At 41.9% G+C, this 27718-nt stretch overlaps 2 protein-coding genes across 4 annotated transcripts; one reads left to right on the forward strand and one right to left on the reverse strand.

Moving 5' to 3' along the window:
- Positions 1-734: 734 nt before the first annotated feature.
- csnk1db (casein kinase 1, delta b) lies at positions 735-18201 on the forward strand. 3 transcript variants are annotated; one of them, XM_080456231.1, is made up of 10 exons: positions 735-1230; positions 5230-5340; positions 5677-5825; positions 6174-6402; positions 9148-9318; positions 9592-9740; positions 12159-12327; positions 12953-13092; positions 14118-14192; positions 16041-18201. In XM_080456231.1, exons 1-9 carry the CDS (start codon positions 1155-1157, stop codon positions 14148-14150), a joined length of 1227 nt encoding a protein of 408 aa, XP_080312357.1. In that variant the 5' UTR covers positions 735-1154; the 3' UTR covers positions 14151-14192; positions 16041-18201. The 3 variants fall into 3 exon arrangements, with proteins under 3 accessions (XP_080312357.1, XP_080312356.1, XP_080312355.1); XM_080456230.1 differs by having other exon boundaries at positions 14123-14192; XM_080456229.1 differs by lacking the exon at positions 14118-14192.
- A 385-nt stretch (positions 18202-18586) lies between these two features.
- slc16a3b (solute carrier family 16 member 3b) lies at positions 18587-27609 on the reverse strand. The gene is made up of 6 exons (XM_080455047.1): positions 27502-27609; positions 22543-22812; positions 21791-21934; positions 21061-21668; positions 20500-20680; positions 18587-20248 (listed from the first exon to the last, which is right to left on the reverse strand). The coding sequence occupies exons 2-6, from the start codon at positions 22763-22765 to the stop codon at positions 19905-19907; spliced, it is 1500 nt and encodes a 499-aa protein (XP_080311173.1). The 5' UTR covers positions 22766-22812; positions 27502-27609; the 3' UTR covers positions 18587-19904.
- Positions 27610-27718: the final 109 nt, after the last annotated feature.

The raw sequence follows: 27718 nt of genomic DNA on the forward strand, positions 1-27718 counted from the left end.
TTTCCAAGTGACAGAATGGAACATGTCATCATGCGTGCCTCAATAGACTGATTTGTCAAATATCCCTATTATGTTCTGTAAATGTAAGACAAATCCAATTACATGCTTTTGGTTATTTTAAAGTACAATTAGATTAGGTTTTGATGGTACAAAAATAATCACACAGTCATTAATGTTACGGCCAAATAACCAGTGGTGGAAAAAGTACTCAAATTCTTTACTTAAGAAAAAGTATCAATACTGCAATGTAGAAATACTCTGTTACAAGTAAAAGTCCGGAATTTAAAAAGTACTTGAGTACTACAAGTACTCCGATCTACAAGCTCACGTGAGCTTGTAGATCGGCTATTTTCAAATAGCCTATGTATAAAATAGGTCTAAAGTGGTTAATGTATGTTTTATAATATAGTCATTTATAACTGTAAAGTAGTAACTAAAGTTTTCAAATAATTGTAGTAAAAGTACAGTAATTGTCTCTAAGATGTAGTGGAGTAAAAGTAAAAGAAATTTGGAAATACTCCAGTAAAAAATACCTAAAAATGTTACGTTAGTACATTACTTGAGTAAATGTACTAAGTTACTTTCCACCAATGACAATAATAACAAAATGCCCTGTCACAAATTTATAACATTTCATTGTCCAACAACTATGATTTTTTTCTTTGAGATCTGCGTGCGGTTGCTACGGGAAGTGACGTCACCAGCCTATGACAGCTCTCACAGTGGAGCAGAAATCCTACAGAGGAGGGCTGAAGAGGCGGACGATTTCAGGGAGCAAAACTCGCAGTAAATCCGTCTCCATCCTGCGCTATTCGTGGAATAATGACCTCCGAAACATTGAGAGCATAAACTACACATTCCGGGCTTTCGGACGATACCGATATTGTGGCATTTTGAAGATTGTGGAGATAAAAAAGGGATGGTGAAAGTTGGATTGTTGTCACAGAAGGAACTGAATCTGTTGGTGTTCTGGGGGAAGGGGGAGTGTGAATAGAAGGGGCTGTACACCAGTAAAGGGAGGTGAAATATTGTTTACTCTACGTTAACAACAGAGTACAACGTGTATTATTATTATTTTACAACGAGGTAACGCCGGTTAACAAGAGATAAACAAAAGGCTTACGAGTAACGTTAGCCAAAAAAAACACTGCAAAATGGAACTGAGAGTGGGGAACCGATACAGACTGGGCAGAAAAATCGGAAGTGGGTCTTTTGGAGACATTTATTTGGGTGAGTAAATAACATTTAATACAATTATTTGTTGTCCAGGTCTTATGCGAGTGGTGTTGTATATTAGCTAATATAGCAAGCTAACCCATCACCTAATCTCAATGACGTTCCGCTAGCTAGCTAATGTCATCTTCCTACTTAGTGAGCTATAACCACTAGCCTAGTTATAGCTAGCTAGCTGCCAGCTAGAAATGTAATGTTGGATAGTTAAAAGTGAACCGTCTGGATGAGTCTGTCAATGCTGTGATGAAACTGTCATTAAAATAAAATGGCTCGCAGCTGTCCATCACAAGTATGACAACTGACAGCAACGCAGCTGGACAAAGCTGGGACGTTAACGGATGTTGATTGTTATTGTCGTTGTAAATCGTTACCATGGAATGTTTCCAATACCGTGAAACGTTGCACACGTTTCGTTTGTTGTCTAAATTAGCACTACAGCCAAAGCAATTACCAACTCAGATTGATCAAAGATTTTAAAATTCCAGTTGAAAATGCCAGTTCTTAAATTTGACTTTTTCTGCACCACGTCCAGTGTGATAAACCTCTAGTAGGAATTTCCTTGCGGGTATTGTGCTATTGTTCGTCTAGTTATCTTGTTATCATTTCCCGTATTGGACTTGGTTCGATCTTCCATGAATGGAGAGTAGAGTGTGGAACGACTATGGCCGATTGCAATACTGACACCAATGGAAGAGGCAGAAATGTGTCATAAACGAACAATAACAACGTTATGTTAGACCTACTGTGTTGGCAAAGACTGTCATCTTCATTGTTATTAACTTACTTGGACACCACCTAGGTTACAGACAGTGTGGCTAGTATGAATACTCGAGATCTAGGCAGAGATTAAGAGGACCCACCAGTCATCCCAGTTGTTTGCCAATCGTTGTACAGTAGCTTGGTTCCTGCCATCTGTCAACTAATTCCAATGCTGAAGGGCAGGAGATAACATTAGCTAGCCACTAGCCAGCCCAGCAGTCCTGTTCTATCCTCCTGGCTATGACAGCTACCCATATTGCAGGAGGAGAGACACAGTGAACCATTTTCCCAATTCCCATTTATAGACATTGTCTACCACAGTTAGCTTGTCAGATGCTTGTCATTTTGACTGATGTAATTAGAATTTGATTGCTTTCATGTTCAGTGGTTGTGTATGTGTTTCTGTGCAAACAAGGACTGGTTGTCCTGGCCCTTCCAGTTTATGGAGTTGAAGTCAGCTGCCATGCAGCTATGCAGTCACCAACGAGGTTTAGCTGAGAGACTGCTAAAAAAAAAACACTTGTTTTTTTTGTCATGCCATAAATCGATGTCAGTAGAGCTTCAGCCATTTGCGACCTTTCTTTGACGTGAAGCCTGTTCAATACACCCTTTAATGTGTTATCAGGTGGTTGACACACAAACCCTCATTCCAGGTGGACGAATGGGTGGATAGATAGATAGATAGATTAACAGACAGACAGACCTCTATTGATTCCTATGGGGAAATGCAGGTGTCATAGCAGCAACAGCAATACATATGAACACAAAATAGGTACAGGTGAGAGTAGATGGGTTACATAAAATTTGATTTGCCCAGGAGTTTTTCAGTTATCAGAGCCAGGAACGAGTCTGCCACACACACTTCCCAAGCTTGGCAAAGCACAATTGCACACACCAGTTACTAGTATATATGTAAAATGGAAAGGAATATTGTTTTCTATGGATGATATCAGCTGTGCTACCTTGTTGTTTCACAGTCTGTTTTTGCAAGTTGATATGGAAAACTTGTGATGACTATCTTGACTTGGAGGTTCTTCACAGGGGGAAAAAATGTCTCCTCCACTATTATATTATCCTCCATTACAGTATATACCTTCCACTATACTGCTATTACCATCAATGTATTTCATCTGCCTGTGTTACGGAGCAAATCTAATGACCAAAATAGCTTGTGTTACATGGGCACCAAAGTCTTAAGCGATTTCCATCTGTGTTCGAGTCTGAAGACAGGTCAACAATGCTATTTAGTGTGTTACTGCGATAACATGAGAGAAGCATTATGTCTCTTGAATTATGTGAAATGTGTAGTGATTATCAGAAATCCTTAGGTTTGTTCTTTCAAATGGTGAAAATTTATGATGGGCTCGACCCTCAGCCAACCCCAGTTGTACAGGGCGTCTGTGTGGAGGTTTCTGAGCCCTTGGCAATAGCACACACATGTGGTTTTGATAAGGTCATTCACCCCGCCCTCCGCCCTGGGGTTTCACTCCAGCCCAGAAATACAGTCGTCACACACTACACATGCTTGGCTTTAGAGAGAGACCTTTCCCTGCATTAAAGCATGTTGCATAACAGGGTCTGAATTTGAAACATACTGGAAACATTAAGCAGGCCTGCTCCTTCAAGACAACTGCCTCAGTTTGGACTTGTTGATATTCTGCATCCATGGCTAACCTTTAAATAGTTCTTATAATCTGTATTTTAGATGTTTCAGGTAATTTACATTGATTTGTCTTTGTATGTATTCAACCTTTCTTTGCTGTTGTAACTTTGGTTCATGAATGAACCCTCTGGGATTAATACAGTTGTATTATTGTAAGCAAAGGGGTGTGTTCCAGTCCTCTGAGGTGAGGCATGGCTTAAGTTGCATAGGTGTGTATTATCCTCTACACACACACACACACACACGCACATACATACATACATACATACATACATACATACATACATACATACATACATACATACATACATACATACATACATACATATAAACAGGTGAAGGGAAGCTCCAGTGAACCATAATTCCCCCTGCCTTGCGCTAATGTAGACAAACGCAGTTGGTTTTATGTAACCATACGCATATGCATGTATGAATCACCCAGCATGTTGAGTGTATTTCTGCATGGAGGTGTTAAGTGCATTTTCAGGAGATGGCAGGCCATCAAAAGCTGCCTCTAGCTGGTAGTGTGTCTGTCTGCCTTTGCATAGCAAGTCGCAAGCCAACACATTTTTCATGTGTCGTCAACAACGTTTCTGTTAAGTACAGTGTATGTGGTAGCTGTGTATCATGTATAATATATCTATCTGGTGAGTAAAGGAAAAATGATACTTTATTGCATACCCCTTTTGCTTAATGAAATTTACACATTTTCAAATGAAGTGAAAGTGTTCACGCAACACTTTTTTCAGTTTCAAAATACGTCATTTGAGGAAGTATAAATTCAGCCTTGGTGTGTTGTGTTTTCTACTGCTTTTGAATATTTCGATTTTGGTCTCCAAAACAACCTCGCCTGTTTTACTGTAACACATTTTCAGTAGCCACCACAGGCAAATATGGACCCAGCAATTTACCCAGGTCAAAATACTTATCTTAAAATCACTCATTTTGGTCCTTTAAAAAAAGGTTGCACACTGTACTAAGTATAATCCTGATCACTGTCCTGAAGCAAGTGGCCCTGAGGTGACTGTTTGCACTCAAGCTTCAGACTTATGTAATGCAATGGCCTGTTCCTATGGTGTGAAACTGAAACCATACAGTCCTATAGTTCCTTTCTATAAGGCACTATGGCTGTGGTTGGTAGTCAAGAGGATAAAGTTGGCTTCCTGCATTGTTTTTATTTCTGCTTGACTAGGATGGGCCTGGACTTGCTCAGTCACTCTCACCGTTCCATGCCATTCAGTTTTGCTGTACAGTGTGGAAGAGAATCTTCTTTCTCAAGGAAAATGTTAACTTGTGCTAATTAGTATTTTTATCCTGCAAAAGGGTTGTGCACCAAAGTATGAATTGGCCTTCTCACTCACTCATAGTTCAATTCCTGACAAACTTAATGAATTGTTGATCACATTTAAATCAAGGTGGTTTCTTCTTGATTTTTCCAGATGTCTTTTGGTTTGGCTTACCTATGGATGCGGTTTCAATGTGTTGTCACTTTACTGCCAGTAAACCCACAGTGAGTGATGAAATATCCTAAAAATACTAATAATTCATCTCTGTGGCTGTCTCGTCTCCCATAGGCACGGATATTTCAGTGGGTGAAGAAGTGGCCATCAAGCTGGAATGTGTGAAGACCAAGCACCCCCAACTCCACATCGAGAGCAAGATATACAAGATGATGCAGGGAGGAGGTGAGGCGTCACATCATCATACTTTGAAATCTCTTTCAGGAGGCAATGCATTGATTAAGATTCATTACATTCAAGATAGAGATAACCGACCAGCGTACGACCCCGCCGGCGCAGCCCCTTCATTATCTAATATCTGCATAATATGCCAACACGATCAAAACACTCTTCCCAGGCTCTGGGTACAGTACAGTCACGTTCAACAGCATTATACTGGCAATGGCATAGCTATTTTCATTGAGGTGAAATCTTACTACTTTGTTGTGTTTAATGTGTTTCTTTTCCTTGTGTCAGGCAGGCATTTGATGACATTTTTCTTCTTGTACCTTTTCTGTGCAGTGGGAATCCCAACAATAAAGTGGTGTGGTGCAGAGGGGGACTACAACGTGATGGTGATGGAGCTGTTGGGGCCCAGTTTGGAGGACTTGTTCAACTTCTGTTCCCGCAAGTTCAGCCTTAAGACAGTACTACTGCTGGCTGATCAGATGGTGAGACAGTGATTCTTGGTAACTCTGGAAATGATTAAATGAAAACTTTTCATGATTACACACTGACATTGCTCCAGAATAGAAAGCAAATTTAATTTTAGGTTTTATGTTTTCATAATCAAAACATTTAGCTGTTCTAGATTATGCTTCCTTCTCTCTCTCTCTCTCTCTGTCTGTCTCTCTCCATATATATATTTTGTCGCATTTCGTTACTTGAAGTGAACGAGTAGCCGATTACGTTACAGAGATGTCCCCACAGCCTCTGATTCATATAACGGCTGTCATATCAGCCTCAACTTTGTTTAATGACCTACTTTCCTCCGGTTCTCCTCCTTCTCTGCACTACAGATCAGCAGGATAGAGTACATCCACTCTAAGAACTTCATCCACCGGGACGTGAAGCCAGACAACTTCCTGATGGGCTTGGGGAAGAAGGGCAACCTGGTGTACATCATTGACTTTGGCCTGGCCAAGAAGTACCGTGACGCGCGCACACACCAGCACATCCCCTACCGCGAGAACAAGAATCTGACGGGCACAGCCCGCTATGCCTCCATCAACACACACCTGGGGATTGGTACGACAGCACACACTCGAGTCTAATTTATAGTTAGTTGCGCAGTCATAATAATACATCCAATTTATATAGCACTTTTCTTGGTATTCAAAGTTTGATTAGAATTGGGCAGGTATCCGAGTCTGAAAAGGTGGGTTTTGAGGGAGGCTTTGAACAGGGCAAGAGTTGGGACGCCTTTGATGTGAGGTGGAAGGGAGTTCCAAAGGGAGGGGGTTGCAACAGAGAAAGCCCTGTCACCCCAGGTCCGTTTCTTTGTTTTGGGGATGTCCAGGAGGTTTGCATCACCTGACCTGAGGGAGTGGAAAGGGGCGTGGCGTTTGTCCTTGCTTACTGTAAATCGCTCTGGATTAAGAACGTCTGCTAAATGCCTAAACTGTAAACTGTGAGGAGGTCAGAGAGGTAGCAGGGAACCTGGTTGTTGAGGGCCTTGTAGGCGGTGATCATTCGGATTTGGATCAGGTTCTTTGTCATCTGTTGCACGACCAAGTGTAACGGGCCTCCACTGTGTCATGTTGATATTTACATGCATGTTAGTGGTGTAACTACTCGGACAACCAGTGGTTCAGTTCATGTCAGGTTTCGGTTTGGGCAAAATATTGCCAATTCCAAAGTTTGCTGTAACTATATTTTTTCAACCTGAACCTAGAGTAAAGTGTAATATTGTGGTCTGTGAATGTATTGCATGTGGCCCCCGACCATTCAGTCAGTAATGTAGTGGAAGTGAAGATTTGATTTCATTTTATTTTTTTTGGTAGACCATAACTGTTGGTATGTGTGATATGAGGAAAGTGGAATTAAAGGAAGGTTAAGTGATTTTCTTTGGTTAAAATAAGTGTTAAATATATATTTAACACTAATATATTCTGATCATTGCTATAGGGTGTTCGTTCAGTAACAGTACTCCTGTTACTGACCATGTCCATGTCTCTCCGGCTGAGAGAAGGCATTTTCAGTTCAGGATACCAATTTCATCCGGTAGAGAACTCAGACAGGGTACAGATTAGTGAAAGTGATAGTGAAATTGGAAGTGATGACACAAAGAAATGAGCAGAAAGGGAACACTATAAAAAGTAAACTGATGAATGGGAATCTCTCCTGATTGGCTGAAAGTTTGTCACCTACCTGAAAATGTATTTTCTGTTCATCAAAGAGATGGGGAGACAGTGAGACTCCTGTTACTGAACAAACGCTCTATTGCTATCAAAATATAGTGCTTTAACCTTTTAACAAAAAACTTTTTGTTTTAACCAAAAAATATCACTTACCCTACCTTTTTAAAGACTACCATCATTAACAGTGGTCATTTTAGGACTACTACAGTGGAGGATCAGCTCATTAAGATCCACAGACTCTGTCAAGAGGCACATGTATAAAGCACACCCCCCTTGTGCTTTATACAACTATGGATGAGTTGTCAGTTTACAGAAAAATTAAAAAAAAATTCCTTTTGCAACTGTGTATCTCTGTGATAGTTGTTTTTCCTCACCGGCATACCTGAAGAATAAGTCTTCTTTGCCTATGTCCGCCACTACAGCCAAGTGGTAGACAGACTCTGTGTAGCTCAAGAAAAACCCATATCAACATCACAACGGTGACCCCCAAGTTGATTCATAGTCAGGATGGTGGTCCCTGGCTCACAATCAGTTGAAATCCCCTGGCCTAAATAAACAGCTTTTCTTTCATATGCAGTATATGGGCCCATAACACTTTATAATGATTAATATTTTGCTATAAACGCCACCCACAGCTTTGGTTATTGCTTTGTGGCTGTCTGAACTAGCTTTTGAGTGGTTGCTTTAAAACTGCAGGGAGAGCGGGTTGTTTTTGCCTCAGTGACTATCCTCTCCTGGTGCTTGTCAGGGAAACGCCTGGGTGATGTCAGTGTAAATAACTTATAAAGCAATGCTTTTATTGACCACCTCTTCCTGTCCCAGTTGTAGTTGACTGGGAGCTGAATCCATAGTGTTCCCAGACAGCACACATGATGCTTCAGCATCTTCTAACTTATCTTGTCCACCTTGTTCCTATTGTTTCACATCAAACCGTGATGCCATCAGTAGATTGGCATGCAAATTTTGATTGGACAGCTACTCTACAGAGAGATGAAGCCTGATGTGAGCACACATAATTGCTCTGTGGGTTTGTGACTCTGCCCTAATATTCTTAGTACCAACTAAGTTGGTATTCACATGCACTTGAGTGAACCGTTGATGGGCGAACCGTATAGTACAGATATTTGACGGGAGCTATTTATCCCACAGTGCATATCATCTATATTGGGCAGAAACCTTGTATCTCCAAAACAATAACTTTTTAGGAAATGGAAAAAGGAACCAATGGATCCAGTGTAGTTATTATATAATAATACTTTTCAATGGTTAAATATTAACACTTTCCACCAGGCATCCCTGTTTGGCATGTGATTATAGGCAAACATTTCAAAAATAGAGATAATGGCAGATCTACAAGCTCACGATGCGATACATTGAGCTTGAAGATAGTTTCACTACTTTTAGGTGACACCGTCATACAAAGTATAAATAGGGCATTAATTTATGGAAGAAATTAAAAATAAATGTATGTACTGTCTATGGAGATAAAAGGTTTCTGCCCGACATCTACCCTATATCATTTACAATATATGTACTGTATAGGGCAAACTGTTGTTTTCGTTTGTTCAGGGTGTGAAAATGTCTTCTTTTTCTCCTCTTCCTTTCTCTTGTTTTCCCCTGGCTCCCTCTACAGAGCAGTCCAGGCGTGATGATCTGGAATCCTTGGGCTATGTCCTCATGTACTTCAATCTGGGATCTCTGCCCTGGCAAGGACTCAAGGCTGCCACCAAGAGGCAGAAGTACGAACGCATTAGCGAGAAGAAAATGTCCACCCCCATCGAGGTGCTCTGTAAGGGATACCCCTGTGAGTACTGATTTATGTTGGCGTTTTCCATTACAAACGGTTGCACATCATTGGGTGCAACAGTTTGGTGCTGTGATTGTCTTGTGTATGCGTTTGTTGAGAGAGCCACAACTTCCTGGTTTTGAATCCAGTTAAGGAATCGTGTTCCATGTCATATCTTAACTTTCTGTCGCAGCTGTCTTCTACTAACAAAAGAGAAATGCCAATACAAATATTTGGGTACAGTGCATATAATCGGTTATATTAGTTAATATGATCTCATCTTTTTTGCAGCTGAGTTTGCCACCTACCTGAACTTCTGTCGCTCGCTGCGCTTCGACGACAAACCAGACTATTCGTATCTGAGGCAGCTCTTCAGGAACCTTTTTCACAGACAAGGATTCTCGTATGACTACGTGTTTGACTGGAACATGCTCAAATTTGTGAGTATAGACGGTTTCATTTTATAACACCGATGCGGTGAACGTTCCAATCTTTGTGAATTCAATGTTTGTAACCACTGCCCTGCAAAACAACCAAACTATTAAGAAAACATCTGCTAGCTAACTAGCTAGCCAGCCTAAAAAGAAATGCTCATGAGATTTTTCTATTCATTATCATTTTTTTTTCTGTTTCTGTAAACACAGGGTTCCTGCGGGTCCTTAAAAAGTCTTAAATTGTCTTTAAAAAATATTGGGAATTTAAGGTCTTAATTTGTCTTAAATTTGACCGTAGGTATTACATTTGAAGATGATGTTTTTAAGGCTCATGGGAAAATGAAAGCCATGAACATCTGTGCGTATTCTAGTGTCGAGTTTTCCATTATGATCGGTACGCTCGGTACATCTCTCCCACTGAGTTGAGAGCTTTTGAGAGAGACTGTGTTCCATAGCCTATAGCCCCGCCCTCCCCTCTCTCTCTTCTCTGTCTCTCATTCACCCAGGTGTAGCTGACAAGCGTGTCTCGTTGCCTGGCGGTCTGCTCTGCTGGATGTCGCTCGTTAATTCATTTGCTCCAGGTGTCTGTGTAAGCTCAGAAGCTCATTTAAGTGGGCATTGGGCAAAAACATAGCCTCTGCGACCGTTTTGTTTGACAAAGATAGCAGTAGTCGAGCGCTGTTTGGCAGTACTTGTTGCTACAGAGCATGCTAATGAGTGCTAACTGCTAAGTGCTAACAACAAATGTATGCTATAGAACAGATGTCACTGGTTACAATTTGGAATAGAAACGAGGAACGCTTCCCCCTCGGCTGTCATCAGGCAACAGTTTCAAGTGATAGGAAACATTTTTGACTGATCAGAAGTAAATCAACTTGGATGCTGTTGTACACACACACACACACACACACACACACACACACACACACACACACACACACACACACACACACACACACACACACACACACAGAGAGTGCAGTGCAGTGCAGTGGTTCTCATAGTTGACCCCCAGGGGTCCTTGAGGGAGTTCCAGGGGGTCCCCAGCTAAATGAAAGATAGTTAGGAACCAAATGGGCCCTCATGGGTCTGTAACTCTAAAGTGTACAAATGGAACCATTTGTACACTCTGAGTTAAATTAACATTGATTTTACAATATAAATTGGGGTCCCAGCGCTATAAATGCCATTAGGGGTCTGAAGCCCTGTGCATGTCAAGCTGGGGGTCCTTGAAATTAAAATAGTTGAGAGTCACTACTAGAGCCGTAAAAATCTTCTCTTATGGGGGTCCTTGGCTTATCTTTTCAAATGGGGGTCTGCGGGCTAATAAGTGTGAATTTGGGGGTCCTTGACATGAAAAAGTTTGAAAATCACTGGTGTAGGACACACACACACACACACACACACACACACACACACACACACATATTATACACTCAAGCACCCTAATGCTTGAGACACACTAATTTCATAGATTTTTAAAGTCTAGAAAAATACAAATGTCTATTTTAAAAAGGGTGATCATTTATTTTATATTACCAGCCCGAGATAAGATGAGAATCAATATGTAATAGGCTTATACAGTAAACAACACACTCACAGCCTTTGATAAAAAAAATATGTATATGCCCATAGCCGCGCTATGAGCTTGTAGATCTGCTATTTTTTGGAAAAATCGTGGGTCTTTGAATATGTATATATATTTTAACTCAAATCTTTGTTTCTGGGGATTCTACCTGTATTCTAAATCCTAGCAGTTTTATGAAAAAACTTATGTTGCTATAATATCAGTGGTTCTCAAAAATTATGCATTTGGCCGTGGACCCCCATCTCAAAATACTTTGTTCCAGGGACCCCCAGAAGTTGTAACAGAGTTAAAGATGTTCGCTTTAAAAAAAGCTATGTTCAAAAATTTGCAAAAATGTTCACGATTTTTCAAAAATAGCAGATCTACAAGCCCACAGTGCGGCGCTATGAGCTTGTATATCTGCTATTTTTTAATAGCCAAAGAAATCTTAAAATGACACACAGATGCGTTCCCGGTCTTAATGGTTTAATAGAGGTTTTACCACCCGCTGGCCTGCACTCCCATTGGCCAATTTCAATAGGAAAACATTGTTGCGACATTTATTTGGGTCTTGAATTACATTTGTTGAGGTCTTAAAAAGGGTCTTAAAAAGTCTAAAATTTTACTTTCAAAATGGTGCAGGAACCCTGAAACAGTGTAGACTGGGTTTTTTGTTTCCCATCAACAAGTGTTTTTTGAGATGATGTTGAACACATTTTTGAATCATTGGATAGCGGATAAAATCAGCACATAGCACGTGACAGGAATACAGTTAATTGCTTTCAGCACCATAACAGTTTTCCTTGTATTCGTGTCATTGGTAGTAGCGGTCTCATCCTAACTACTCATCCCTCTAGGGAGCCAATCGTGCAGCAGAAGAGGCGGAAAGGGAACGCAGGGACAGAGAGGACAGGCTGAGACACGGCAGGACTCCCGGGGCCAGAGGACTCCCCGCTGCGTCAGGACGACCGCGCGGAACGCAAGAAGGCGCACCGGCCACCCCACTCACACCCACCTCACACACAGGTCAGTTCCCCCACTGACACATACTGTAAAGGCTTGTGTTCTTTTGAAGCCAGCCCGCGCACACATACTAGTGTTGATTTTGACAGCACATTTTCATTTAGTTTTAGTCTTTTGAATAAAATTCCATTTAGTTTTAGTCACCTGAAATGTTATAGTTTTAGTCTAGCTTTAGTGGACTAATTATCATAAGATTTTAGTCGACTAAATCTACAGTTGATTTAGACGACTAAAGTGTGTCTTGGCAGGCCTTGATAGCGTCGCAATGGCTGATTTTAAGCTTGGTTGCGTGCTGAAAATAGCCGATCTACAAGCTTGTAGATCTGCTATTTTCAGAGCGCAACACCCGAGCGCAACCAAACATAAAATGACTTGTCTTATAGTTCTACTGGATCTCTTCTCCACTAGTCCCTCCCTAACATTTTAGTCTAGTTTTTATTTGTTAAAATGTCAATATATTTAGTGTTAGTTTTAGTCATCATAACGGGGAAAAAAATTATTCATAGTTTTAGTCGACGAAATCAACACTGACACATACTGGTTGCTATCAGCGTGACATCGTCTGATAAGGGATCTATAAACGTGCAATCAACATCTCTCTCTCTCTCTCCCTCCATTGGTCCTGTAGCAAACACGTCTCCTCGGCAAGTGTCCGGTATGGAGCGGGAGAGGAAGGTGAGCATGCGCCTGCACCGGGGCGCTCCCGTCAACGTGTCGTCTTCAGACCTGACGGGACGGCAGGACACCTCCCGCATGTCCACCTCACAGGTACAAGCCCCACCCATTTCCTATGTCAGCTGACCTCTGGCATAGGGTCACACCCTCAGAAAGAAAACCACATCAGATGCATTTAAAAACATTATAACAGCATTATATACTGTAGACTTCTGGCCCAGCTCGTTCTCTTTGGATTACATTTTACGCTAAGCCTTATGATAGTATACACACTCAGGACAACAGAGAGTAGATTGGAATCTCTGTGCTTTAAGATTTATGGTAATCCATTAAAGAAGAAGCTTTAGAACCCCTAATCTTTTAGCTTCAAAGAAACCATGTGGTGTTTTTACTCCACCAGAGATTGTTGTAAGGAAGAGAGATGGTCCAAGGAGCGACATTCTACATGCCTCATAAAACACAGTAAATTCCATGGTGTAAATGTACCTCTCAAGAGTTACATTAACACTGAGTATTTTTCTTCAGTCAGTGCACCAAATAGAAAGTACTGTTCCTGAAGAAACAGTGACAGTACGTTTTAACAGCGGGCGACTCTCGGGCGATCGGCGGGCGACATCGTCCAAAAGATAAAGAAAATCCATCTTTCATCGCCCCCCCGCCCACTTCGCCCTATCGCCAGTAGTTGCCGGCTCTCATAGACATATAATGCACTGGAAAATACTATCCTGATCGCCCGCTGTTAAAACTTACCGTGAGGGCTCGATGTGATGTCATATTGGTGTCCAAATATGGAGTTCTCCATTTTTGCCTCTCTCCATTGACCAGTATAAAATTAAAGTTTTATAAAAGATGTTAAAAGGTTGTATAGAAACCCAGAATTCCCAAAGAATGTAAAGTTTCTAGGTGAAGGTATGAAGAAGGATCTATAATAATAAATAGTGCAAACAACATGAGTGAGCTCTCCCAGTAATTATTTATCACAGGAGCCTTGTGTTTTCTGTTAGAGCGAGTGTGTCAATAACAAGCTAGACTTCTCCGGGTGTCTGCCGGGTTGCAGCGGGTGTTGTTTTTGACTTTGACGTATACGGCCTTCTCTCTCCCCCCCCCCCCAACCTCAGAATAGCATTCCCTTCGAGCATCACGCCAAGTAGACGCTCGCCACGTCCTTGTGTGACGGCGGCAGCACACACCGGGTGAGTCCCGTCCCTGAGGCACCAGGGATGTACCGCTCCAGTTCTCAAAGTGACTCTGACTGACTCAGCCTCAAGTCGTGATATTCATTCCTAGTTCCTTTGTGCTTAATGGCCAGTCTGGTGTCAATTTACCTGATGCATATATGAATGCTTGATCAGGTTTTTATTGACACGACGCTGGAAGAGAAACGTACTGCAATTTCCTCTTTCCGGGAACAAGGGGTGAATACTGCAGGGTCAGTCATCAACCATTGAGCCTGACCTCCTGTTTTTGAATGAGACTGCTGGGTTGTTTGTATCATAGACATATCCTAGATCCTTTATCAGACATAAAAATGGAGAGCTTAAAGGAGGAGTTCGCCCAAAAAATTACTTATTTTCTATCAATTGCACACCCTATGAAGCCTTGAATCCATGGATTATTTTTTGTTTTTGTCGCATTCTTAAGCTAATAATTTGATTCCCGTCTCCTACCGGCTAATGTATCCGGTAGGAGACACAAAGTAGATTATTTGTGTCTCCTACCGGAAATACACACGGTCATCAAATTATTGACTTAGGAATAACACAAAAACAAAAATAAATCCATGAAATCAAGGCTTCATGGGGTGTGTAATTGATGGAAAATAAGTCATTTTTGGGTGAACTCCTCCTTTAACGCTAAACTGCATCTTGCGTGCCAAATTTAAATCAATTACCATTCTTCCTGCTATGTGTGTGATACTGTCATCATTGCCCGTCATCATACCAACCCCTGGCTCTGTCTCATTCAAGTGCTCTGAGTCAGTCAGACGCTGCCGACATTTTCTAAACGGTTATGCCACCGCCCTTTGGAACTGGAGTGGAAGGTGCATCACAGTGCATCAAAGTTTTAGCTTGTACCTCCCTCATTATCGACCTTCTCCCAATGTGACGGCAGCCCCCCCGTCTCAACTCTGCGCCTGTGGCTTGTTTGCTTGCACTGTTGGTTTGATGCCTGCGTAAGGCTGCATCTCTCAGCATGCAGGCCTAGCTGCAAAAGCCTATAAAAAGCACCGATCCCAAGCCTTGCCCTAGTGAGTGGACGTGCAGTCAAGTGTGTTTAACTTCTCCTGCGAATTCCCTCATCCCCCTGGCTTTTGCATTCAATACTTGCATGATTTAAAGATTTTCTTCTTGACGTCAGCGTTGAGCTTCTCCCATGCCTGCAGCTGAAGGCATGACATGCAAAAACACCTTCACAGGTTAACCCTTACATTAAGGCAAAGGTTTCCAGTAAGTATTATAATGTAGGTACATGAACAGACCAAAACAAGCATCTGACTCATCGCTTTCTCTAGCTTGCCATTTCCGCAAGGCCTTGCTTTCCTGTGAGTGGTTGGACATGTTGCTATGCGTTAGATTAGAGTGAGAATACTGCTGATTGGATGTTCAGTTTGTTAACCACATGAGAGTGTCCCTGTTCTATGCATGTCATAATAGGTGAACACTTAGTGAAAAAAGCTGATCTATAAGCTCATAACGTATCGCAATGTTAAACTTTGTGTGCTTGTGTAGGTCGGCTATGTTGAAGAGATCAGGTGTAGATGGGACTAAGCATAGACCCCTCGGGGACCCTGGCCAACGAAGTATGTAAGGTGGTTAATGAAGCTTGGGGAAAAATTATAAACTAATGTGACTTTGCAATGATTTGGAATGCAGTCATAGCTATATTTTGATTAGCCTTGAAGAATAGATTGAACAGAGACATTCTTATCTACGTCAGATGGAGGCATCAGGAACCATGCATGGAATGTATGGGTTGTCATCTTCAACTGGTTGACCGTCCGTCTGTCTTCTCCTGTGTGTGTGTGTGTGTGTGTGTTGTAGATGGTGTCTGGCGTGACCCCTGGTGGTCTCCACTCTGTAGCTCCACGATGAGCCCCACCCTGCACCTGGCGGACCAAGCCTCGCTCACTCAGCAGCAAATCAGCTCTCTACAACGACTAATAATAAATAAAACGTACCACTATGAATGCTCCAGCTACCAACCGGAAGCCAGCCACTGACTCGGCGACGGCGTCTGACGGGCTCTCGCTCTTCCTCTCTCCTTTTCTCAAAATGTCTCCCTTGCTCTCCCTCTCTGTGTCTGTGAATCCCAGTCACCCCTCGCTCCCCCTAACAGTGACACACGTTACGGTAAAGAGTCTTTGACTTTACTGGACCACTTCTCCCCGTGTCCACGTTTATCAGGAGACACTTGCACAACCCTCCACACTGCCCCTCGTGTTTTCGACTGTTTCTATTCTTGAGGAAATCCTCAATGGACTGCGTCAGTTTTTGGCAACCGTGGCAACTCAACAGTCCTTTTTAGGACGACAGTGGCCGACGACACAACTGTTATTGCCATGGCTACGGCTCCTCCTCCTGTCAATAGCGATGCTACATTTATAAATTCACTTTACACTTCTGCTACATTGCCTGAACCAATAAAATAGCTTTGTTTAGTTTTTCTTTTTTTTTTCTGCAGTAAGGCTTGATTTATACTTTGTTGCGCACCAGGGTCGTGCACCGAAAATAGTAGATCTACAAGCTCAAAATTTGTTTCAGCTCGAGCTTGTTATATCGGCTACTTTTGGTGCGCGACACTGAAGCACAGCAAAGTATAAAATCAGGCTTAAGGTCAAGTAGAAGGACTTAGAAGCTCTTCATTTTTTACATATGGGTAGTTTGGTGTGTGATGCTTTTCATTTGCTTTTCATTAAGTCTTTGCAGATGTCTTTAATTTGACCACCAGCCAGTTTTCTTTTTTATTTATAATTGATTATAGCCACTGATGGCTCTCTTCAGTAACTATAGCCATTTGTATTAAAAGCTATCTACTTTGCATGTTTTAGCACTGCACCTCCTGTTTTGACCACAGTCAGGTGTGGTTGGTCAAGTTCTGAATTAGTTGTGGCTAGCTGAGCCCATTCTTTACACACCAAATCTTTGCATTGTTATGTTTGGATCTGGAGGTTGTATATGTATGGAGTGGGGCTCTCCCTGTCTGTCAGAGATACCTCTGGTCTATTCACCAACGGGCTTTCTTGCTAAGCTTCAAATGAACCCTTCTTCCCTTCCTAGTGTCCTATATATAAAACGTGCACTTTACAGAGGGAGGAAGGGTGTCATTTGATAGCTTTTGTCAGATGTCCATTCACTGCTGTACAGATCTACATTTTCATTCCCTTGTTATTTGTATTATTTCTAAGCTGTGAAATACCTGTAATATAGATGTGTAAATGTTTTCACTTTTTTCATTTGTTTTCTGTTAAGAAATCCATTTGGGTCGGGTGTAGCGGTGACCTTTCAAGTTGGTCCAGGAGCTGAACTGCGATTACTGGGTTCAATCATTGGATGCTCAGTATTTGCTGCTCTTTTGTATTAATCGTGTGCCCCCCCTCACATAGTCACTTAAGATGAAGTGCAGGATCATTGATCGTGAAGAGATGATGCTTGCTCGCACCACCAAGGACGGACTCGAGACACTTTTAACTTTGACCAAAAGTCGATCGCTTCTAAACGACCACCGCCTTTCAGCGGTGCAGTTGTACTGAATGTGAAATACTTTTCGTATGAAAGGTGGACAATGTCGAGGTTGAATGGTCCTGCACCGATGTGGCTAACCTTAGAGGCACAGGCACTGAATAAACATTACTCATACATTGTCAAGGTGATATTGAATGAAAAATATGTGCTCACTCATAAAAGTGTTTGGACGGGGGTTTTTTGATATCTAACGACTCATTTTTGTCCTCGGCCTGAATATTTCTATGGCTGCCGTCTATAATGCCATGTCTTTTGTCATAAAAGGCCTGTTGTAATTCAGCCTTCATACTACTATTTTCTCCATTTGTTTAATTTTGACCTGTGGCCTTTTTGGTCAGCCACTCAAACACCTATGTAATTATCTAAGCTACCACCTCAGTAAGATTTACTTTCTCTCTCATTTGTATTTGCCACTGTATTTGTGTACTTTAAAAACTGTAAATAAATGAAAGTACTTGTACTTTATGTGTCTTTTGTGTCTTAAAAAATGTAGATATATGGAAGTATCAGTGAAAGTTCATCTTGTTGGCCTGTAGAGGGTGCTGTATGAAAGCTTTGGACTGGCACTCACTATAGAAGTTGAACACCATTCTGTTCCTATTAACACAACATACAAAGGATCATGTGTTTTAAAGTTTGAATTGTAGAATACTGTAAACAGTCAACTCTGATGTATCTGTATCTACATAACGCAAAAAGGATCAAATGCTTTGAAAAATGCTGTCGGGTGACAACAGGTATTGAGGATGTAAAAATTCAATTTAACATGTAAATCGAGGTTCTTCATATAATATGTGACATAAGTATTTGTTTACACGTGTGCTTGTGTAGGGGTGGTCATTAATGAGCAAATGTCATCTTCCACAGAAAATGTTTATTTGTAAAACCTGACATTAAAGATCTGTCCTATTAGGCAGTGTAGTACATACAGTATATTACATTTCTTACTGATTTTTGAACAAGTGCACACTCTTGTCTGGTGCTTTGAAGCAAGGTCTCCTAAACCCAGGATCAAGCACGCAATAAATACAGTACAGCAGCAGCTGCCGATCCCATCTGTAAAGTATGAACCTCACATACTGTACAATACCAATACCACTGAGACTGAGAAACAAGTACAGTGTTAAAGGGCCATTTCACTGATTTTTAACCTGAATCCTATTATTCTATTGTACGGATGTGAAAATCTGATATAAAACTTTCCAATTGGGCTGTGCCTCTTAAGCTTGCCCCAAAGGCTATGGTCAAATATGTCACCTTGCAAGGTTTACATAATAAATCGGCAAAGTGGCTCTTTAAGGTGCTAAGCTGGCCTTCACAGGACAAAGACGAAACATGAAGTACACTCAACAGTCATATTTGTGTTTGAGCACAATTCAACACACATTTTGACAATATACAATCCAGAAGGTTTCCTCAATTATCATATTGACTATTTTCTCTTAATGATATTACGTAACGTATGTCCAGCCACAACATGGCTCACAGCAATCAGTAAACAAGCGACAAAATGTTTTTGAAACGACAACACTCAAAATAATGAGCTTTGTGCAGCTGCCCGACAGCAGGTCTATGCCTGCAGTTTTTTGACAGGTATTCTGTGCACAGTTTTAGATTAACACATTCCAGTTGTCCTTAACATAAAAAATAAAAAAGTTAACAAAGTTAAACAGTGTTTGAAGCAAATTGAAACAATATGTACTATTGTTTTAAATACCAGTTGAACGATCAAATAAAATAATGAACATACTGAGAGGTACACAGTGAAATATACAAATACTCATGTTGTACTTATCATGACTGTCGACATTAAAATGTTGACAGTCGCCTAAATCAAACAGAGCAACAGTTCATTTTTGATGCTACATATAGAACTCTTAATTTGCTTTACTTTTGTGTACCATTTTGATGAGAAAATGAACTGAAGATTGTTAATCTGCCCTGTGTGTGTTTGTGTGAAATGTGTTAAGTCAGTGCAGATCAAGAATACATCTCAGTCCATGTAAAACAGAGTAATGTCCCAGCTCTCTTGGTCTCTGTCTGCCTTCCTCCCGCTGTCCACTGAGACAGATTTCCAGTACTCTAGTCTGGAAATTGTCCTTCTGACAGGGCGTCCAGTTCCACGCTACTCTCTGCTGTGAACAGAGATAACTCCTGTCTACTTCATAGTGAAGTCTCGTTGCTTACATCAAGAGTCTCGTCCGCTGATTCCTTCACCATGTTCACCACGTCTCCTTGGCCCGTTTCATCTGCGTTAATCTTTCCGTTCTCTTCCTTCTTCGCTTCCTCCCCGGTATCCTTGTCTTCCCCGTCTCGCGCGCCATGGTTGAGCTCCTCCTTCTCGCCGGCGCTCGCGGCCATCTCCAGCTTGGCCTCAGGTTCTTCCGCCGGTTTCTTCTTGATGCACAGGAAGTTGCCGATGGCGATGATGATAGCCGCCAGACAGACCTCAGATCCCGCCAGCAGGAACACGTACATGTACTGGCCGGTGGCGTCCAACAGACGACCTGGTTGAGAGAGGACGATTCTTGTAAATGTTATGAAGAACTTTCATGATAAACATGAAACTCGACCAATGAAGAAATGTTTGGCAAAAGGGTTCCAAAGTATGGAAGCCCATTTCCGCCCCTGAATACAAAATAAATAAAAACACAATTCAGGACTTTTTACTTTTACTTTGTGGCAGTAATGTGATTTCATACCACAGTAAACATGATGAATAAAGGGAGAGATACTGTATATTATTTTAGGCTCTAACCTGCTCCAGGAGGCCCCACAAGTACCGCGATGGCTTCACAAAGCAGCACAAGTCCAATGGCACTGGAGAACTTCTCTGTTCCTATGATGGTCATGAGGACCTCAAACTGTAGAGCTCCCACCATCCCGTAGGACAGGCCGAAGAAGATGCAGAAAATGACCAGCCCCCAGTAGTCAGTGGCCTGTAAGGAGAGAGATGAGACATCTCTAGTCACGGCCCCACACATCCCATTTTCAAGCTTTTATTTATTTCCCCAGTCAATAGATATAGACTCTGTGATTCTGTGTTTAAATAGACCATAATCTACTTAAAGTGGAGTTCGTATAACAGGTTCTAGTGCTAACCCGTTTCTGTCAAAAACAAAGCACAGCAAGAAGGTATGTTTATTGGCAAAATAAAAAAGGCGACATACTGAATGATAACATATACTGTTTATATAATTAACTTGAAGTTTTTGCCACCCTTTTTGATGATAATTGTGATATTATGTGATATTATCACACCTTCTTGCTGTGTTTTTAATGAGATGCAAACACATAATCCTGACAGCTCCAATCTTACCTGTGAGCCTATGAGGTCTGTGCAGCCGTTGAAGATCATCGCAAAGGCGAACAGGTAGACACATCTGGGCCGCACCCACTTTAAACCTGCTATTAAACCAGACGTAGGACGAGCAAAGATATCGACAAAACCCAGGATGGTGAGCAGCAGAGCCGACTTTGTGTCCTCGTTACCCATATTTTTAGCGTAGCTCACCACAAACACGGGAGGCACAAACAGTCCCAGCACCATAACAGATGCGGCAATGGTATAGATAAGGAACCCTCGGTCCTTAAACACGCTGAAATCCAGCAACTTCTTCTTGGCTTCAGGCTTTTTCTCCTCCAAGCGTTCATCAAGGGTCTCCTCAGAGCTGGTGGGCTTCTTGGGGGGCAGCAGGGGCCTCATGAGGGCTCCGCAGGCACAGCAGTTCAGCAGCATGCCCCCCAGAATGAGGAAACCTCCCCTCCAGCCATACTTGTACTGAAAAAACTGGCCCAGCGGAGAGAGACAGCACAGGAACACAGGGCTTCCTGCTGCTGCCAGCCCATTGGCCAGTGGACGCTTTTCACTGAAGTACCGGTTCAGCATGATTAGTGCGGGCTGGAAGTTCAGAGCCAGACCTAGACCTGAGCAAAGACAGGATACCATTTATACTACTCCAGAAAAGACAGTTGCATGCAAATGTTGCGTTTTTGATTATGAGTCTGTGCATTCATATCTGTGTGTATTATTTGAGACTAGGCCATACCTGTTATAACTCCAGTGCAAAGGTAGATATGTATGATACTGGTGGCAAAGGAAGCCAGGATCATTCCTAGTGAGGCAAACAGCCCTCCAACCATCATTACTGGCCGGCAGCCAAATCTGTTCACCAGCACACTGCACAAAGGTCCTAAGCACAGACAAAAACATTATATTATAGCTCATTCCATATGCTGTGAATACTGTATTTATATCCTCACATGTATGCTTTCATTCCAAAGTGATTTACCACTACTTTGAGGTCAAATTTGAAATTGCATTTTGCATTCTTAGTCTTTAAAGCTGCATTGTCTGTCACATGCTGCCAATCCATAAACAAGTGGAATTATGATAGGTTTTATATAAAACAATCTAGCTCTCCCCAATCCCCTGTCAGGAGCTCGGCGAGGGGAGTTTAGATGGATTTGGACAACATGCTTTAGAAAGGAGAGGAAAACAACATGGCCAGCCAGTGTGTGCACATAATGCTTTCAATAGTATTATGTCTCCTTCATATAGACCTCAAACCTTCACACAGCGCATACTATTTTCAGGCATTGTGACAAATATTACACAATTCAGCTTTAAAATTTGGTTGACAAAATGTGAACACGTTGTTTGCATAATCATGTTGTAGAGGTGTTGAACATGATTATGGAACATCATTGCAAATGCCCTTTTCTGAAAGAATCCCTTGAAGTTATCACTCTAAAATGTTTCTGTGCCGTGGATGCTTCACATGGTAGGTTTCAGGCATACCTGTACCATACAGCATGGCGAGCAGTATGGAAGAGATCCAGGCGGTGTCACTGTAGCCCACGTCAAACTCTCTTATCAGCTCCTTGAAGAAGACACTGACTGCCTTGGGGAAGGCGTAGGAGAAGCCTGTGATGACGAAACAGCCCACCAGCACCGCCCAGCCCCACCCTCCATCTGGCGCTTTCACCCCAGTGGGCCCGTCATCGACTACCGCTCCTCCCATGATCCCCTCTGGCTGCTCTGTCGAGGTACTTTAAGTGACTGTCAATACTGGGGGAACAAATACAGAAGACAGAGGGTTAACCTTGATGTCAGGATGTTGGCTGTACATATCCAGCACATTGATTCCCATTATATAAATTTAATTACTGTGGACTTCAATATAAATTTACAAATGACTCAATTAATGTTACACACCCATCCCTTCTTTGACATAATGCCAAAGGAAAGTGCACAGGAGAGGAGGACATTTTTGACCAACATCTATATTGTAAAATGACCGGTCTGTCCTTGAGAGAGACTGTACTGTTTCCAGTACAGGGAAATGTAAACTATTCCTGATTATAAGCACCTGTTTGTGTGCAAATGTTCATGTGTGCAGTTTTACAAGTGTATGTACAGTATATAGACAGGATATGACTTGTCAGCAGGGTGTGAAACGCAGTTGCATGGTTCCTGCAGCTGGTTGGATGTGTGTATAGCTTCTGAAAAGAACTCTTTCAGACTGTCATGGTCAGTTACACAACATATGCACCTATCATAAATCTTTATCCTACAGCGCAGTGCAGACAATATTTCATGTAGCATTTTAGCAAAAGAGAGACATTATTGTTATTTGTCTTGTGCAATCTAATCTACTATGATCATCCCCAGGATATTACATAGTAGTGTTGACCAACTTGGGGAAGTTGAAACGCACGTAATTGTTGCAGGAAGCATGAGCATGTGAAGTGTGCTGTTAGACCTGAGCCCACGTATCAACTGTCAAATATCGATTGCCTCCCATTACTAGCCCTGTCTGTCTGGCTGTGTCTGTGACCAACATCAAATCTACCAATCAATCAGTCTCGAAAGGTAATGTCCAGATTGCTAGGAAATGTGCTCTGCAGTCTGCACACACATACTCCCTAGAAGAAAAGACTTTTGGTGACCCTATGACCTGTCTGTCTTGTGCCACCATCAGGTCAAACTTCAAGTTTTGAAACAAACATTGTATCCCCTGAAACCTAGTCGTATAATTATGCAAAATTCACCACCATCAGGCCACATTTTCAAATAAGCAAACTGTGAGGATTCACTCCACTGAGTGCATTCTTGTTCACTATATGATCTGAAACTGATTCTCGAACTAAAAACTGATTCTGACCTAAAATTTGCTTCAATGAGTTAATATCATCTTCAAAGACAACATAGCAGGCCTAGGTTTAAAAGCTATCCCAATACAGTTCAATTGTATTACTTAAATGCCTTGTGACATAAGACAAATTGCAGAGAAATGTGACTATAAAAGAGTAAACTAGGCCCCGGACGGCTGGCGTAGCGGTCCGGGTACCTAGGCTACTAATCCCGACGACCTTTGCTGCATGTCACTCCCCATCTCTCTCTCTCCCCATTTCCTCAGTCTACTGTAACTGAACATTCGATAAAGGTGGAAAAAGCCAAAAATAATGTTATAATAATAATAAACTAATCTAATCACATTTATTTCCTCTAACAAGTCTCGTTGGACGTTGATGCCAGTGAACTAGGCAGTGGAGAATTGCACAAACAAACGGAGGCTGAAGCCCTGATGAAATACAACAGTACATACTGTACAGTATATCCTATTACAGAGTTGAAGAGACTATAATATCATTGTCCTTAATGGGATCCTACTCTTGTCTTGACCTAACTGGTTGAACAAGATGTTGAACTTTCACAGCTGTACCTCTTCCTGCCCTTCTGGTGCAGGAAGAGGTGATATGGTGGAGCTAAATAAATGTCCCTGGTGAAGCATTTGACCTATATTATTAATATCTAGTCTCTCATACATGAGATAATTAATGATTAATGAAATCATATTTGACTGTTGACCTGTTGGGTAGCACCTGCCAGGTGTGACTACTATAACATAATTAATTTAAACTCTGCACACACACGCACGCACGCACGCACGCACACACGCACGCACGCACGCACGCACGCACGCACGCACGCACGCACACACACACACACACACACACACACACACACACACACACACACACACACACACACACACACACACACACACACACACACACACACTGTATTCACACACTCTTCAAGACAAAGAGTTATTTCATGTGCTGTATTTTTCTCCGCTCTCTCTCTCTCTCTGTCTTGTGCGTACCCTCTTTCTTCACTCGTTGTCATTACCCTCTCTACCTTTCCCTGGCATGTACAGTAGGCTTTATTCTTATATCCTTACATCAGGACACCTGTAGAGAGGTGGTGGATGTGTGCGCACATCTCTGAGTACACTTTGATCTTATCAAGTGTCCCATGTGCCTTAGAAGCCTCCCGTCACCGTGCCTTAACCTGTGAACCCCGTGCAGCATTCTGACAGGAGTCCTACTATCACCAGCCTTCCCAAAATAAGACCCTTTACATTCCACAACCCTCATCGGGCTGACATGCACACGGACACACACGGACACACACACACACACACACACACACACGCACACACACACACACACACACACACACACACACACACACACACACACACACACACACACACACACACACACACACACACACACACACACACACACGTGCACACACAGAGACTCAATCATATAATCACTCTCCATTTGCATTCTGACACTTGCTTTGGCAACGTAGACGTATGTGTTCTGCCAATAAAGCTCCTTTGAATTCAATTGGGAGAGGGAGAAAAGTCTCACTCTCCATCGATGTGGATATTAAACCTTGGCATTTGCAATTGCTACAAATTGCAACAGGCAAAAACAGGAACTTGAAGGGCAAATTCTTCCTGTATATCCATTACACCTACACCATTGTACAGGTATAGCACTAGAGACTAGAGAGGCTTCACAGACACACCCTACACGTGGCTGATCATCTACAAGCTCGGCAGTGAACTTGTAGATCTGCTATTTTCAAAAATAAATCTTGAAAAATCCCCGCCACAAAATCTTTTCAGATGGGGGTCCGCAGCCAAACACATTTTAATTTAGGGTGGGGGGCCTTCCTTGACATGAAAAGGTTTGAGAACCACTGAGGGGGGCATGGGGAGGGGCGGGTGGTCAGAAGCTGAGGTGTGAATAGGGACACAATGTACTGTCCTGCTGAGCTCTTGACATGGTGCCACCGTGCCATAGATGTAATAATAAAAGAATAAGGAAGCTTATTATTATTAATAATAATATTAGTAGTAGTAGTAGTCAACTGACTATTATAATCTAATTACACTTTCTTACAAACGTAATCTGGGCTCATGATAGTCATATTTTTGATAATCTGGTTACATAATCCAGGGCGGTTCCATGTAGTCCGTTAGCTACTGCTACCCAGCCCTGTATGTGAGCTGAACATAGAGGTGCTGAAGCGTGTGTAAGACAGAGCGACAGAAAAAGAAACAAGGAAAAAAAAGGATGCAGTCAAAACGCACGTAGGCATCCACCCCGCACCGCAGAGCAGGCAGCGCACGTAGCGCACACTTTCCTCCGCTCAGTACAATGAATGAGTCCTGCTCTGCATCCTCATAATAAGACCACAGCATCACAGGTGACTCACGGGAAGATGCGCGGAGTCTCGCGTAGTTCTGCTGGACTACGTGAGGAACGTGCCTTTACAGTCTCTATGGCATCGGTTTGGTAAGCCCGCCGTTATGCAGTCAGTGGTGGGAAAAGTAGGCTACTCACCTCCTGTTTTACTTTAAGTAAAAGTAGTAATATCTGCAATGTAGAAATACTCTGTTAAGTAAAAGTCTGGTATTCAAAATGTACTTAAAGTACCAAAAATAAAAGTACTCATTCATTATGCAGAATGTCCCATTTCAGCTTGTAGATCGGCTATTTTCAAATGGTTTAAGTGGGTAATTTATGTTTTGTAATAATAATCAAAATCTACAAAGTAACCACTTAACTAAAGTTTTCAAATAATTGTACTGGAGTAAAAAGTACAATGCCTGTCTTTGAGATTAGAAGTAAAAGTACTGAAAATTGGAAATACTCCAGTAAAGTAGAAGTACCTCAAAATGGTACCTATAAGTACAGTACTTGAGTACGTGTACTTAGTTACTTTACACCACAGATCTGTGGCATTTGGTTGCCCACCGTTGTTGTCTATGGTTAACACACCGTGGTCATAATTCTCATGCAAGTGAATCAGATCTTGAATAAGGAAAGCAGCAGCCAGTGTCGTCAGAGTGACGTATGAACCCATGCTATGATCATAGGGCTGTTTTAGCCTGGAATTAATATACATAACCGACCTTGTAGGTAACCAAAGGCAAAACATGTAGATATAGTTTATTATTAGCCTTGGATCAAGACTATCATAGATGTATTTTATCGAGTCTGAACAAACCCTGACAAGCTACAGGGTTTCTTCTGTCCACTGTTATCTTATCGTGTGACTCGTGTGTCGTGATGCCACCTGTTAAACATCATTTATACTTCCTCGTACGCCGGTGTCAAACAAGTTAACGGGAACATTTTATATAAACGCGACGCGATGTGAGATGTGGCTAAATGCGAGTCGACTACACAATTACACACTATATAAAGCTTTTTACGACGATCGAGCGACACTGGTTGACAATAATATAAATAAGGCACCCGCGCGCACATTGATTTATTTAATTAAGGAAACTGTGGCAACGGCGTTAAAATATGTTTAAATTAAATGACATTTAATGTGCTGCAATAAAAATAAAATAGTTAAGATCGGGGTACAACATACGCCTACCTGATTGAATGGTCATTGGTCAGTGTATCTCAGATGCTCTTTGGAAGAAACGCATGTGGACGGGTCCTCAGTGTCAGTCAGTGTTCGTGCATTCTAGGGAATAGGGATCATGTCCTTCTATTGGTTACATCTATTACATCTATTACATCTATTGGTTGGGGAGGGTCTGACTCACCTACTGGGGCTGGATGACGCGCCACCGAGCCAGCCTCCATAG

Source organism: Gymnoscopelus braueri, assembly GCF_963280865.1.
Source record: "Gymnoscopelus braueri genome assembly, chromosome: 17".
Lineage (NCBI taxonomy): Eukaryota > Metazoa > Chordata > Actinopteri > Myctophiformes > Myctophidae > Gymnoscopelus > Gymnoscopelus braueri.

Coding starts and splice junctions, on each gene's coding strand:
- slc16a3b (XM_080455047.1), bottom strand. CDS start 22,765: ATGGGAGGAGCGGTAGTCGATGACGGGCCCACTGGGGTGAAAGCGCCA. Junction 21,669..21,790: donor TTGCACTGGAGTTATAACAG/GTATGGCCTAGT, acceptor GTCTTTGCTCAG/GTCTAGGTCTGGCTCTGAAC. Junction 20,681..21,060: donor CAGACCTCATAGGCTCACAG/GTAAGATTGGAG, acceptor CTCTCCTTACAG/GCCACTGACTACTGGGGGCT.
- csnk1db (XM_080456230.1), top strand. CDS start 1,155: ATGGAACTGAGAGTGGGGAACCGATACAGACTGGGCAGAAAAATCGGA. Junction 1,231..5,229: donor TTTTGGAGACATTTATTTGG/GTGAGTAAATAA, acceptor CGTCTCCCATAG/GCACGGATATTTCAGTGGGT. Junction 9,319..9,591: donor GCTCTGTAAGGGATACCCCT/GTGAGTACTGAT, acceptor TCTTTTTTGCAG/CTGAGTTTGCCACCTACCTG.